This window comes from Nesoenas mayeri (assembly GCF_963082525.1).
Source record: "Nesoenas mayeri genome assembly, chromosome: 6".
NCBI lineage: Eukaryota > Metazoa > Chordata > Aves > Columbiformes > Columbidae > Nesoenas > Nesoenas mayeri.
In genome coordinates, this window is record NC_137545.1 from 11,190,303 (window position 1) to 11,205,314 (window position 15,012).

Consider the following 15,012-nt stretch of genomic DNA (forward strand, 5'->3'; position numbering starts at 1 on the left):
TTGGTGCGTCGGGCAGCAGCGAGCGGGACGGGAGGATGCTCATGGTGCTGAGCGGTGCACAGCTGCGGGTGTCACTCCAGCCGAGCCAGGCGCCCTCATCCCAAATATATCCACCCCATGGCATGCCTCAAACTCTCCCATCGCTGCAGGCATCCTGTGGGGAAGGAGCTCACCAGTGTGGTGTTTGCCTGTCAGGCTGACAGCTGCAGCTGGGTCCAGAAGCGGGCCAGATCCAGAAATGCCTGGTGCTCTGCGCACTCCTGCCCCGGCCAGGCTGCCCTCACAGCGGGAAATACACTCTGTGTGTCTTCAGGTTATTTATCTGTTATCTTACAGACAACAGACTGATCCATTATCTTATTATCTACTTATTTATCTTCAGGTTGCAAGCTTGCCCTGCAGCCTTGTCGAGAAGGAAATCAATTTTTCCTTTAATTTACAAAGCAAAAGGAAAGCCTTGTGTTTGTTCCCTTTCCATTCTGAAGCAAGGGATTTGGGGAGGATTGGGAAGATCGTGATAGTTGTGGCAAAAAGGGAGAGCTGGCAATCCTGTGAACCCCAACCAGTATCCGTAGTGTGACACCCTCCGCACCCAGGCGCTGGTGAGGAATAAATGGCAGATCACATTCCAGTGTGGGTTGCAGTGGTACAAAACTAGAGGCGTTGCTTAGGATTTATGGCAGTATGAGCATTCAGAGCCCGTCAAACCATAAATCAGTCCTTGATTGCTTCCCGCCAGTGTCCCAGCCCCATCCCTGTCCTGCCCCTGTGTTCATCCTGCACTGCTTGGGCTCCTCCTGCCACAGCATCCTTTAAACCTAAACCGTTGCCGTGGTGATGAGGAAAACAGTTTTAATTGCAGTTCACATTGGGCAAGGAAAAAAATAATACTTGAAATAAGCAAAGCCGTACTTTTCAGAGCAGGCTGCCCGGCTCCCTGCCTGTCTCTCTGCCCGCAGCCTGTGGTGGTGGGATGGCTTGGAAAAACCTGCCCTGCTCCTGGTGCTATCCTACATCAGCTCAATAATCGCAAGCTTTAAATATTTTTTTTAGTAATTAAAGTCATTTTTAAGGCATATTTTAAGAATTTTAAATTAATATGCTGATATTTAGAGCAAAACAGAGGGAGAGGAGGCAGGGGGCAGGAGAAGGAGGTGGCATGGGTGCACATCGCTTCTCCTTTCCCTCTGCCCCCATGTCCAGTGGTCTCTGGGGACACACTGGGAGTCACGGTGAGCTCGGGATGCTCAGCACTCCTTCAGGGACCGCAGCCAGCTTCATCTTGCCATCCCAAAGTGCAGGTGAACCCCCAGGGGAGCCCCCGCTGGGCTACAGGTGATTTGTGGCACTGGGAAGGATCCCGGGAAAGCCCGAGCCTGGCTGGCAAAAGGAGCATGACTTGGGAATCCTTTGCTGATGGGCTTTCCTTGAGGTTGTGGGAGGCAGGACCAGTCTGAGTGCTCTGACCAGCTTTTTTCTGCAGACACAACTGGACAGTAGAGCTTTCAAATACCTTTCCATGGGGGCAGAAGCGCCCGATGGAAAGGCTTTTGTTGCATGCTCTAATTCCAAGTATCATCTTATTCACATTGAAAGAAAAGGTTTTAACTAACAACTCCTCCATTGCCAGCCAGGTTTCGCAGCCACACTGGTGTCATGCTAATGTAAGAGTGCGGTTGTCCTTATAGAGAGAGGGAACCAGCTGCTGCTTTGGAGACACAACAGGATGAGCGCTTGCCGTGGCTGTGGCAGGGAGGAGGATGCTCAGCCCTGGGCGTCAACACTGCTGCTCTCCGCTGGGAGCCTGATCCCTTCTGACAAGGCATCGTGAGCAGCAGCCGGGTCTGACCAGGCTGGTTTATCCATATCCCAGCAATGGGAAGGGCTTCAGTGCCACGTGTCTTGTTGCTCGGCATGTGAGGATAGAAGGAGTGAGTCTCACAGGACCGCTCTCCAAACAGCGTGAGACACAGCAGCTCAGGACCTGCTCGTGGGAATGGATGCAGCCAGTGGTTGTCAGCTTGTGTTCTGTGCATGGCCAAGGGTCTAGGAGATAAAGTGGAAGCAGTGAAAGCACTTGGCTGTTGTTGAGGGTTTGGCTTTGCTTTTGGTTGGCTGTTCATAGAACTATGAGGGTCAGATAGTGCTTCGTGTAAAGGACAGAAAGTTGTCTCTTGAAGTGCATCCAGACTTGCTTTTCCTTGGCCAGGAGCTCAACAGCCCTTGTTGTCACCTCTATATTTATAGCTGTCACTTCTTAAAATGTTTCCTTCTACCTCCAGGCCTCTCCTGCTCGCTCCCTGCTGGGTTTTGAGAGGGTATGAGGGGCCATGATGGCACCTTGCTCCTTCTGAGGGTGCTGTCCCACCCAGAGCAGGGTGGCTTTAATGAAGACAGGAGACTTATGTACATTAACCCACTGCTGCAGCCCCCCATCAGGATGGAAGTACATCCTTCCACGCCTGGACAGACACTTGTAGCCCCACGGCCGCCTCCTCTCCCCTCTGTGCTGCTTGCGTCCAGCCTCTCCCAGCCGGGGGCACGGAGCCGTCTGAGCACTGAAATAGGCCACTGCCCAAGTGCAAAGTGTAATTGCAATTTATCCTTCCATGTGCTGACACCGGTTTGCTTTGGTTACTTGGACGTCTTCAGGTGTAATTACGGGAGCAGCTATTTATCGGCATGGAAGCGCGGTCTGAGCTGCAGCAGGGCTAAGCCGGCTGCTGCACGGCCCTGCGGTTTTAAAAATAGCTTTTATTTGCTTCGCTGTTAACTCTTTCCCTTTGGTTCCTGAGGATGCTTCAGCTCCTGAGATCTCCTAAGGCTGCTGATGAATGGGAAATGGTAATTTTGCACAATGAGACACTGAGCATAAGCTGCTTTTAGTAGCTCCAGGCGCCTCGTTAATTAAATCACCGCACTCCGCAGTGGCTCCCTCCGGCGCTGCTGTGTGCCGGGCACGGCGAGGCAGCCGCGCCTCCCAAAATCCTGGCCGATGGGACGCACAGAGGCTGCGGCCAGGAGTTGGGAAGCTGCTTATAAAGTGCTTTTTTCCCCCAGGTGTGTTTTTAATTGCCCAGCTGGGTTGGGTTAGCTCTGCTGCTCTAGGATTAGATATGAGTAATTGGGATGGGGAAAAAAGAAATTGTGTATATACATGGGGGTTTTTTAATGCATAGGTAATTTTAAATCAGGTAAGATTTGAAACCTATGGTCGTACCTGTCCTTGCAGGTATGGTTGGACAGGCACAGGGATTGTCCTCTCTGTGTGCTGCCTCTTGCTCAGGCTGCACCTCATTTTCCAAATATTAAAAAAAAAAACAAAGAGAAAATGGACTTGCTGTCCATTGGGTGGTGGATGAGTCGTGGTCCTGCTGACCTGCAAAGCAGCGTACTGCAGAGGGGTGAGCTTCAAAAGCATGCTGTTGGTTCACATGTGCAAAATCCCCCTTTTTTAGGCAATTATAAGTATTTTAAGTAGGTTCTGCGTGTTTATTTCTGGTCCCTTTTGTCGTTGTCTGTGTTGCAGCACATATGGGGAGCTGACAAACTGCACGGCACTGATCGCCGAGAGGCTCGACTGCTACTGGCCCAACCGGCTGGTGGACGAGTTCTTCGTGGCCGTGCACAAGCAGTACTTCAGGAACTGCGCGCCCTCCGGCCGGGCGCTGCACGACCCCCCCAACAGCGTCCTCTGCCCCTTCATCCTGCTGCCCGTCCTCGTCACCCTGCTGATGACCGCGCTGGTGGTGTGGAGGAGCAAACGCAGCGAGGGCATCGTGTAGGGACACCCTGGGGGAGGACAAAGCCCCGGAGGCAGAGACAGCAAGGCCACCGTTCCTCCCTCGCCGGGACCCTCCACGTGTGCTGCTCACCCAGCGGTTTCCAAATAAGTACGTAATTTAAGACACTGTTTGGTGGTCCTGGATGCTGGTGGCTTGTGAAGCCATCACAGAGTCCTCTCGGGGTACCGGGGAGCACGGCTTGACCCAGACATCAGCACTGGCATGGCTCTGCTCATCCTTTCCCACTTGCTTCCCTCCCAGCAAACCCCCAGCATCGCGTGCCAAAAGAGGAACATTTTTAAAGAGAAAACAAAAAGAGGATGGGGTGGTTGAAACCCTGCCAGCCCTGCAGTGCCAGCAACCACCACAGCTTCTTCTTTTTGTCTTTTATTTTTCACACCAGGAAAGGAATCTTCTCCCCTAGCACAAGGACGAAGCCTGAACGGGGTGGGTTTCGCCTGGGAGATGGGGTGTAATAGGTAAAAGTTGCCCGTGGCAGATGGTGGCATGGGTGGTGGCCTTGGCGGTGCCCTGGGGCTAACGAGCAACAGGAACAAGGTGCTTTTCCTACCTAAATGAATAAATACATCAATAAACCAGGTCCCTGTCTCTGGTGTGAATCCTTTGTGCGTGCCCCCTCCCTGAATGCCGGAGTCTGGGTGGATCGAGCTCACACTACAGCTCTGCTCCTGTGTACTGATCGCTGCATTTCATTTCCCTGATTTCCTGCACCTCCAGCAGCACGTGTAGGAGCCTGTGAAGCTGTAAGAGAAAAGGCACACAGAAAACTTAACAAGCAAGGCTGTAGTGTGCTTAAAATTTACAACCCAGCTCTGCCACGCTAATGATGGAGGCAATATTGGTTTTCTTCAGTGCCTGCAGAGGAAAGAATGAAGCGTAATCATTGGGAGGCGGGGAAATTAAAAAAAACAAACAACAAAACAACAGTCAATGCCTGAGTATTACACGCTTGCTCCATATGAAACCACACAGACATTTATTTCTATGTTTTATCTATTTATAAAAGCTTGAATCGGTTCCATTGCTCCTGCTCGGCGTGATCGCAGCAGCGTTTCGGTCTCTGAGGCCGCGTCAGCGCCCCGGCAGCGAGGGGACCAGCGGGGTCTGCGGCACACGGCTGGCAGCAGAATTCTCATCTGAAGTGATTCCTGAGGTTCATGCAACAGTTCTGCAGGATCTCTGCTCGCACATACTATGTGGTATATACAGCTACTTACAGAAAAGGCAATTACAGCATCATATCCTTTCAAATTACCGAAAAGCAGGTGCGCACGAGTGTTTCAAAGAGGGTGCAGTGTGGTATTAGTCTCAGCTGCATTATTAGTCATTCGCTTTCAGTGCAGAAGTTTGAAGAACACAAATAGGTGTTTTCCAGGTAACGGTGCTTGAATTTACTTTCATCAGATCAAACACTGATGCTCCCTGACCACATCCAGGTTGGAAAGCCAAAGGCAGATTTCTTAAAAAAAAAAATCTCCCTTTCATTACGTTTTCACAGAAATATATATATATAATATATATATATATATAATAAATTTTACTAATACTACACATTTACTTAAATTACAGATTAGCCTGTATTTCTTTTAACTACTTCACACAACAAATAGAAACAAAAAAAATACTGTTAGCCCAAACAGGAGCTGAAAATAACAATGTAAAAATTCCAAACATGTGACAGAAATGTACTTACATTAAATATCATCAAGAATTTCAATAGCAGAAGTAGAATTTGATTTAGCACTTGCATTCTGGCAAGCTCAAAGCCTCAGCGGACTGACTCTTGGAAAAAGCTCATATTATTTCTGCTCATCAAAGGCAACAGTATTGTCATTTGGTTCATGGGAGACCATTTTATTGCCAACTTGAAGTGTTCCAAAAACACACCACCTTTTCTTTTCTCCTTCCCCCTCTCCAAACTAGGCAAGAGTTAAAAAAAAGTGTACTTACAATTTCAATAGTGATTTCTTTTAACTTCTCAAGCATATCTCATCAACAGGATATACAGTACGGTTCAGAAGAGTAAACATTTTGTAAAGTAAGCAAACAACTTTTTCAACCAACATACACATTTTTCTTGCTGTATTTATGCTGAACTCTCCTTTTAACATGGACAAGGTATGAAGTTAGTTTTCTTCTTCAGTACAACATGGACACAGGACTAGTACAATCCGGGCTGGTTTTATTGTTGTGGTTGTTGTTGTTGAAGTTAAGGACAACTGTCGTGTGGAAGCCATGGTCCTGCCATCCATCTCCCTTCATCATCTCGCATAGCGCTTAATGTAGTCTTCAACTTTATTCCGAAAGTCCTCCTAGGAGAAAGCACAGCCAGAATTACCCCAAGCATGTACAGACGGACTCTGGTAGGACTACAATGGTGGTGGATTCCCAAATGAGCACCCGTAGGGTCAAATTTCCATCAAGCCCAAGGCCCAATGCTCTCCCGGAGACCTAGGACACATTTTCCAATCTGGTGTATGAGAACCGAGGTGATGGCTCGAGTCCTTGCAAGCAGACGTGTCCCCGTCGGGGATCTCCTCTGGGGACTGAACAGTTTGCCACCATCAGCTATCAAGGAAGGTGCAAACAGAGCCCACCTGACAGGCTGCCGGTGCTGGTGGCACAGCAGAGACCTGGCCACGGTTTCAGATAAGGAAGGGAAGTTGTCCTGTCCTGTCCTGACCGGATAAAAGAGGCAAAGCTACGGCAGGGACTGTTACGAAAGCTGTGTGGCCAAAGTCAGCTCTGTCCCAAATGCTCATTCTGGCCTCCCCCGGTAACTGCACAATGTCGCAGCCAGCACAGAACGAAGCTAAATCAATCACTGCCTTTTTTTTTGGTCATTTACTCTAGCCTGAGTCACTTGGTTTGTTAAAGTGGTTCAGAGGGAACACATGCACACCTACACCCTGCACAGAAAACCTGCAAGACTATTCTATAACCTCTGTACCTGTGGAAGAGCACACATTTCTCATAGCTTACCTTTACAAAACACAGAGATGCCGAGCAAGAGGAATTCTGACACACTCTCATTAGATCCTTGCCCAAGCCGGGATGTCAGACAGATGCTACATTCCTGTAACGTTATTCTGAGTCTGAACCTTGCCTAACGCGCTTACAGCCTGTTATTTAATATGTTCAACACAAACACACTGAGTGGCCTGTGCTCCAGATTCAAGTGGGGGATTCACAGCAAAGTGCTTCTTGCTTGATTTCCACCTCCCTGTTTTGTGTGCTCGTTAGACTATCAAGCAGGAAAACCTGGGAAATTAATATTCTCATGTCTGCTAAAAAATAAAAAGAACAATGCACAGAACAGCTGAAGAGGTTTTGAACACAGCATCCTGGTGCAGGGAAGCTGCCCGGGGAGCAGGGGCCACGGAAGCACTGAAATCCTCCGCTCACCAAGCCAGGGCTCCGCTTTCACCAGGGAAAGGCACACGTCTCGCTGCCGTGACCTGCGGTATCGCAGCAAGGGATGTTCCTGCTTTAAACAACGCACCTTGTCCAAGAGAGCAGCTCCAGGATTGCTGGCACATTAAATGACACCCTCCAAATGCACTCTGAGTGTTCTGGTACAGTCCACTCGGCAAAGAGCTCAATAAAAAGAGGTTTACAGATAAAGCAGCAGCTCATTAATTTAATGCCTCATGTAAATAATGGCCATGCATGGTTCAAGGACTTTAATATCGAGTCTTTTTGACTTTTTCGTTAACAGCAGAGCACTGCAATATGCACCGTGACTTTGTACTAATACGGCTAAAAGGTCTGAAAAGTAGCAAGCGGTCACTTTTAACTGCGAAACTTATTTGGAAAATACAGAGAGCTGTCTTCCCTTTCAGCAGCATGCAATAACCTGTTCTGAAACTTGAAGATACTTAAAATGTAAACAGAAAACATTAAAGCTAAAAAGTCCATCCCCTCAGCTAAATTTGCCTATTTCTACGTCCCCTTTTTTCAAAAAACTGGATTTCCCTCATGTCTTGAGCAGCATTTAGCTATACACTGCAACTAAAATTTTTGCTAGATATCACATCACACCAGAAAAAAAGCAGTAATACAGCCTTTTTGCTATAGCTAGCCTTGGAATGCATCAATACTTCCTTGGCCCCAACACCACACTTCAAATACTTCCTGATCAGCTCCCTTTACAATGGTTTGGTTTTCTGCTGGTGAGTTTTTCTACCAGAGAAAGGATAAAGGTTCTCTCGTGGTTAAAGTGTCCAGTCAAAGGATCAAAGAACTATGACCCATCAGCAACACTGTCTGTGATTTCACTTTCCAATTGATAAAATGCATCACAGAGATTTCTGTGAACTGTATGCAAAGTGCTCAGAATCTCAAATAAGTTTGAAAAGTGCTTTAAGGCAAAAAATATCATAGATGTGGAAGCAAAAGTGCAAATGCACTTTAGGGAAAAAACACCCACCGCTAATGGCTCTTCTCAAGAGAGGTACAATCTGTGCTTTGGGAGAAATAAAAGCAGAGACCATGAATTACAAGCATCCATTAAAGGAAATCGGAGTAAGACACCTGACACCTCGGCATGGGGTAGTGGGAGCCCAGGTGTGTCCTGCAAGGACGGACTGCCAACAGACACCAGTTCCCAGAAACCAAATCCCTTTCCTCCTTAGACATGGGTTGCCTGCACTTCTTAGGAGAAAGGAGCAGCCAGTTTGGTACAATATGGCACCTGCTAAAGGCAATATTCTGTGTAGTGACTTTTAACTTTGCTGCAAACACACTTGTTTCCATGCACATGCACCCATACGTTAAGTGTGCTAAGAAACTAATGCTACAGGATTAATGCTGTCTTCATTTTTCAAAAGATTTCAGATGCCAGGCAACTCCAGTCCCTTGACGATAGTTACGATACCCAAGTATCATGTTAAAGTGTTTCTGACTAACTATTTAAAAACAACACGCCTATGTGCTTCCCAGATCTCAGGCTGCCTCAGGGTAGAAGAATCTCTAGGTAGCTTGAGTCTGTTAAAATATCACACAAAGATCTTTCGAATTTTTTCAGCTCTGATGGGTCATGGACTACACTGACGCAAACTAGAAAAATTACTCGTAATGGCAAATGATGCTGCAAACCTCCCATTTACCAGTTATGGTGGATACTGTCAGTATTACAGACTGACCACGAGCAGCAGCAACACTTGCTGTCCGCCTGTTCTTGGGCACACACAACGTGCGAGGATGTCAGTCATGACACTGCACCTGATACATGAAGCTGTTTGGACTCTTCTATTCTTGTGATTCTCCAAGAGACAAGTTACTAAAAGAAATTGGGCCAACAAATACCACTGGACATGAAATAGTGCCAACTGCATCTTTGCTGTATCTATAATATGATATCTAAGAGCAGTGCAGTACAAGCAGCTCAGAGCATCCTCTGCTTTTTCATCCGTATTTTTACAAGGTTTTCAAATGAGAAGACAGGCCCTCAGCACTAACTTAACAGAAGCAGGACCTCAACAAAGAGGGAAGGCTCCAGAAATCCACGCTGTCACTTAGGCTGACTTGCCAGATGAAGGAACTGACAGCATGGGCAAGAATATGTTAACACAGTACTCGCCGCACGCAAACCTGGTTGCTGAACAGGAGGGTCTCATCCCATAGCTGTAATATTCCATCTTGACATGCCATATGGCGCAACAGCTCCTGATTAACAGGGGCCATTTTCCTATGTGCACGTCTGCTTAGATGTAATACTGAATAATCAGAAGAAAAAGAATTAATCAGAGCAGCACATATTCTGCATAATAAAGAGATGCGTACAAAATCCTGCTAGGAATGCTAAGGGAAAGAAGAGGGACAAGTTTCATGGGGAGCGGAGCTGAAGACACGTTGTTCACCTGACAGGGGATGCTGTGTGTGCAAGCACCCATGGCCCTGCAGTCCACACCTGCCCTGGTCCTCTCTGCCACACAAGGCAGTGCCTGTTACCCCCTCCTAACTTCTCTTCAAGGAAAGATCCTAACTGTAGTACTGCTAGAAAGATGGGCTATAAGGCAGGTTGTGCTAAACATCTACTCTTACTAATAAACCAAAGCCAGAGCTTCTTTCTCTGGTTCTTTCTGCAGGACACTCCAAGGAAATGTACCCAAGCTCAAGTCTGCATTAGCGTCCTGAGCTCCAACAATCCTTTGCTGCCAAAGCAGACACTGATGAGAAAAAGCATATAACGTCCTGTGGTTGTGATGATGAGAGTGAGAAGAGTGTGGAGGTTTGCTGCTGCAAATCACCCATCATCAAAGCAGTTGATGTCGATGACCTTTTATGCGCCTGTCAGAACACTCATCTAGTGGTTGTGTTGCCCACTGGGGCTTCTGCCATGTCCCTCTGGGCCTGGGTGACATCCCACCGCTAGCTGGCCCAGAGGCACAGCTGCCTGCCTCTACGCTGAAGTAGTTTTCCATGTCATCAGGGTTGTCACGCCAAAGACTGATGAAGGGGAAGAGGGCTGACGTTTTCCTACAGAAGCACTGATGCTGTAACACATGGAACACCGTCAGAAATGACTCAACCAGCCATTAAGCACTGATCTGCCATCAGTGAGTGCTGGAAATGCCATCTGGAGGAGCTTTTCAATGGGAAAATCTAATTCTGAACTACTGTCATGTGCCCTTCATCAACCTCACTGTACAGTATTTCCTTCACAAATTTCAAGATAAAAGATATATGGAGTAAGAGGTGGACAAAACCGCCCTTGGGTTCTCTGGAGATGTGCTGGGGAGGAATGAGGCTTGGGTTTCTATCTGGGAGCAGTACCAGGCATATGATGATCAGCTGGGAATAGGAAACTTATCAAAATGTAAACAAAACAAAACATCTTAACTGAGCATACCCCAAAAGAGCACAGCAGGTCCTGTGCCAGCTCCCGCTGGATGCAGTTCCATGGGGTCTGAAGGCCTCCCCTTCCCACCCCACAGGCCACTCCTATAGTGCGCCCCCATGCAAGTCCCTGTCCTGTCCAGTCCTCACCCTGGGTAAGCAAAACCCTGGTGGAAGTTCAGCTCGGTTCTCAGACATATGTGTGAGAAGAAACCATCTAAAACGGGAGAGTTCAGACAATTTTGGAGCAGACCCAAAGCAGCTTTGCCCTGAGCTACGGGGAGGTGAGAAGGAGAGCAGAGCGGTACGGCAGGAGCCCTGCGGGAAGTATTTGTTGCATGAGTAATGCTGGCCAAATCACTACTTCATTTGATGAAAATCATGTGGAGACAATCAGTCAAAGGGAAATCCAAAATTCATCAGTGGATGAAGAGTATGGAATATAAGTCATGACATATTTCACAATATCATTAGATGAAAACTGGATTATGGCAAAGACCATAAAGTTAAAACATACATCCCACTGAGCTTCTCCTGGGTATACTTTAGTACTTAAACAAAGAAGTTTTGTTTATACAAGGAAGTCTAACCTTTAAGTAGATAAAATTATATATGTATACTAGAAAGAACTCTGGTCAAAGATATAAATTTCAACCCATTTACTGATTTCACAATTTTCATTCGTACTCTACATTCTTACCAGACAGCATGACATGTGCAGTGATTTGCATCAAGAAAATATTAAAAAGCAAATCCTTATCTAATTAGCTTTAGGTAAAAAAAAATACCGATTGATGTAATATTAAAAACAACTCAAGCCTCCACTGATGAACTGCTCATCATAAAAATATGCCACACTGAAATGACACTAAAAAAATATGGCAGGCTAGAAAAGGAAGATGCCACAAGGTATTTTACACTGAGGGCACGAGCGAACTCAGTACATGGCCAGAGTGGTAATTTATCATAAATTATGTATCCTTGAGGAGAAATTGGGAGAGGACACGTAGACTATCACGGAAACAGAAGGAAAAAGCAGCCACCCCAAAACCCCAGAAGAGAATCACAGTCTACAATTTGTAGAAGCATAGCAAAGCACAAACTCAGCAACTAGGTACTGTTTTGAAAACTGGGGTTTCACCTGATTTGGCACCTCTCAGACACGAGACAATTTATACTGCACCGAGTTCTACTAACTACTTATCTATTTACTAAGCTTTTAATTTGAAAAAGAAAGAAGATCTGCTCAGTTATCCAAAGCCAACACAACACTTGTCTGTGACAGCTACCAGAGAAGTTTGGAAAAGTTGTAATGGAAACTTCATCTCAGGAATCTTTAAAAAATAATAAATAAAACCAAATGTATATGTAAGAATTATACACACACACACACACACACACACATATATATATATATATATAAAAGTAGCAGATTTAGCTCATTATCCTTAATGTACTGACTACTGGTAGCACTTCACACATTGCAGCATTTGGCAAAGTTTTTCTTCTTCCTACTCACAATACTGACCTGACTTCCTGCCCTCAAGTACATTAGAGACCAGAAACTGTTCCCCTCTCTGGGGTTTGCTCACCAGGCTGAGGACCACACTGGCCAGTCCCAGCAGGATAAAAAGCAGTTTACCGCATCTGTCCCTCAACTGTGATTGTGACAACCCAGACACTGCGACCAACTCTGATCCACCTCCACATCATTTCAATTTACAATTCAGTTTAGTAAAGGGGTCTTTGGAGCACCAGTAACATGACATTACTTGGATCCAGCCAAAGCTTTAGGAGGAGGGTATAATAGCCAGGTAGATTTACTCATTAGACCTATGAATTTTATTTAAAGCGACCTTTTCTTTCTTTCTTTTCTATCTTGCAGGAAATAATGAGTATTCACACCCCTCAACCCCCACACACCCACTCCCATTTAAAAAGGAGCTGAATGAAGCCTTTGAGTAATACAAAAATCTCAAGTATGAGGTGTTTTTCCAATTCATGTTCCTGCCTTGCTATCATTTCCCTGTCACTGTTTTATTTAGCTCACCCTCTACACCATTTGAAGAATTTTCCAAGCTCTGTAATTAAATTTCAGTTCTGTAAAGAAAAGGAAGAGTGGGGAGTGAACCCATACACAGATATCTCCCACAGGCTCCTAGCAGGTACAGTCATCGCTCTTCACAGCCCGTGTTCGCTACTTCAAATTTTAAACATTGTTTCTACACACGGAGTAATTCTGATTTTGCAGAATGATGACAAAACGCTGTAGCAGATCTCTTTGATAGCTAGGTCCTAAGGGCAAAATATGGTGGAATTTTTACTGCAGGGGAAAACAACCAAACCAAAACCAAAGAACACCACTGCTGTTTTTACTTCCACTATTTGGAAAAAAAGCAGCATTGTGGGGAAGAAGAGAAACATTATGTTTTGGACCTTCTTTTGAAAAATATCTGCACGTATAGGTTGGTGACAGAACTGTTGTGAAAAGTAGCGACCTGCCTGCCAGGACACTGCTCCAGGGCCAGTCAAAGATGTGTTGCAAAGACAGAGCGAAGCATCAGCACACTGACCGCGAAGCAGCACGTCCATTTGTTCCACATCCATTTGTTCCAGATTTTCAGATCCTAAGTAGGAACCACTTCCCTCGCGCTTCCACAAACTTTCGCTGTTTGCTAGTTAAACAAAGATAAAGGAGCAAAAGCCCTTTCTGAAGTTACTGGAAGAGGAAAGGGCTATGGATAAGGAGGCAGGTGTGAAAGCCACCAGGGTAGCCAGGGATAATTACATCTAAATCCCGTTTGTGCAAAGGCAAGGGAACCGAGCCAGCTGAAGGGAGCAAAGCACCTCCCCAAAGAAAACCGTTCCCTGGATCAAATGCAATGCGGGTCCTGACACCCTTGCCAAATCTGCCCTTTGGCTTATGGAGCAACTTGGCTGGAGGCAGATTGTGGAAGCTTTTTTGAGTCCTCTACAGTGCCAAATAACTCAGGTTTTGCCCTGATTGTGATCAGTTGATTTTCTTATGACCACATATGATTTCGCCCAGGTTGCTGAAAACAATGAAAACCTTCCATGAGATTAAAGCAGGGAGAATGGAGGGAGGTTTCTTGGTCACATAGTGCCTGATGTCAGGTGCTTGCTCCCTGCTCCTCGGATGCTGCTGGAGTCAGGCCCAGTCTGGTGCCAGGCACACTCCCTTGTCAATAACAGCTGTCAGAAAGGGCTAGAGAGAGAGTCCTTCAAGAAAATTACCTGAATCATCTCAGTTACACTGACATTAACCTGCCCTGTGCTGCAAATGCACTTCCACCTGTGAGGATGCTGCTCATTCCCAAGAGAGGATATGTCCTCGGGATCTGAGGTCTTAACGGATGAATTACACGGCAGGAAGGAAGAGGATTTCCGCAGAGGAAATCGAAGCTGCCTGGCTCTGGCAAGAGGGTTCTTGCAAGTCATACATTACTTAAGTCAAACGATGTTCAAACAAAGCTGACCGGGCAGGTGAGGCACATGGTGAACTCACCTCAAAGTGGCCAGACCTCTTGTTTGCATTCAAGAACCCTCCTGTATGTTTCTGTTTGAAAGCCATGCATTCTTCTAAAGAATGTAAGGCAAAAGCTTTCCTTTTAAGTCACTTATTTGCTTAAAGCATGTAAAACAAAAGCTTTAAAACATCTGCATTTCTTCCACATTTCTATCATTATCTCAGCAAGTCAGACCATCTGCAAAAGCTTAATCAACTTTGCTGAACGTGAAAGAGGCTCCATCCATAATCAAAGTGTTATGAAAGATGGATAATGGTTTCTATAAATACTTTTAGCATTACAAAAGTAATGTTTTTCCTATTTACATCTGTTAGCACAATTAGCAGCTGTGCTATTGCTCATTTGCACATGCTGTTTAATGTACTTTATGCTCACTGGGAAAAGGCTTCAAAGGCTGTGACACAGACCCAGAACATAAAATGGGGAGGCAATTCAAGAAAAACCCCAGTGTAGTTCTCTAAATGCAAGAATGCTGCAGAAAAACAAAATATGTATTCTGTTGTGGCTGCCACAATTTCAGCGAGGAAAACAAACACCAAACAGGGTGGCTGGGTGTGCAGAGGAAGTGAAGGATTTACTGCAATAAATATGGAGATAAATAAATGTGATGACTCACAGGGCAAATTCTTATGAAAAGATGTTTTTGGATTGGGATGGTACTGTTCTTAATAAGACAGTTAAGCTATAATCAAAGAGTAATAAAAACCCACAACAAAAATTAAACAGCTTCCAAAAGAACCCACATCAAGTCTGAAAGCCTTTTGGGGCTAAATTCTTTTCCAGTGTGGTAAAACCTTGAAAACCTAAGGTTAGCCTCT

General features: G+C 45.9%; 2 protein-coding genes across 5 annotated transcripts in view; one reads left to right on the plus strand and one right to left on the minus strand.

Annotated features, from left to right (window-relative positions):
* Window positions 1–3,785, plus strand: part of LOC308041788 (RNA-binding protein 44-like) — a gene marked incomplete at both ends in the record, with an annotated part of 36,933 nt that extends 33,148 nt beyond the window's left edge. Inside the window, one exon of the mRNA XM_080346697.1 lies at window positions 3,530–3,785. Coding sequence (XP_080202823.1) covers window positions 3,530–3,785 — 256 coding nt within the window. The remainder of the gene's footprint in view (window positions 1–3,529) is intronic.
* A 980-nt stretch (window positions 3,786–4,765) lies between these two features.
* The window catches only part of UBE2F (ubiquitin conjugating enzyme E2 F (putative)), an 83,693-nt gene continuing 73,446 nt past the window's right edge, over window positions 4,766–15,012 (minus strand). For all 4 annotated transcript variants that reach the window (XM_080347133.1, XM_080347131.1, XM_080347132.1 and 1 more), the window contains one exon: window positions 4,766–6,118. In XM_080347133.1, coding sequence (XP_080203259.1) covers window positions 6,068–6,118 — 51 coding nt within the window. In that variant the 3' untranslated portion in view covers window positions 4,766–6,067. The remainder of the gene's footprint in view (window positions 6,119–15,012) is intronic.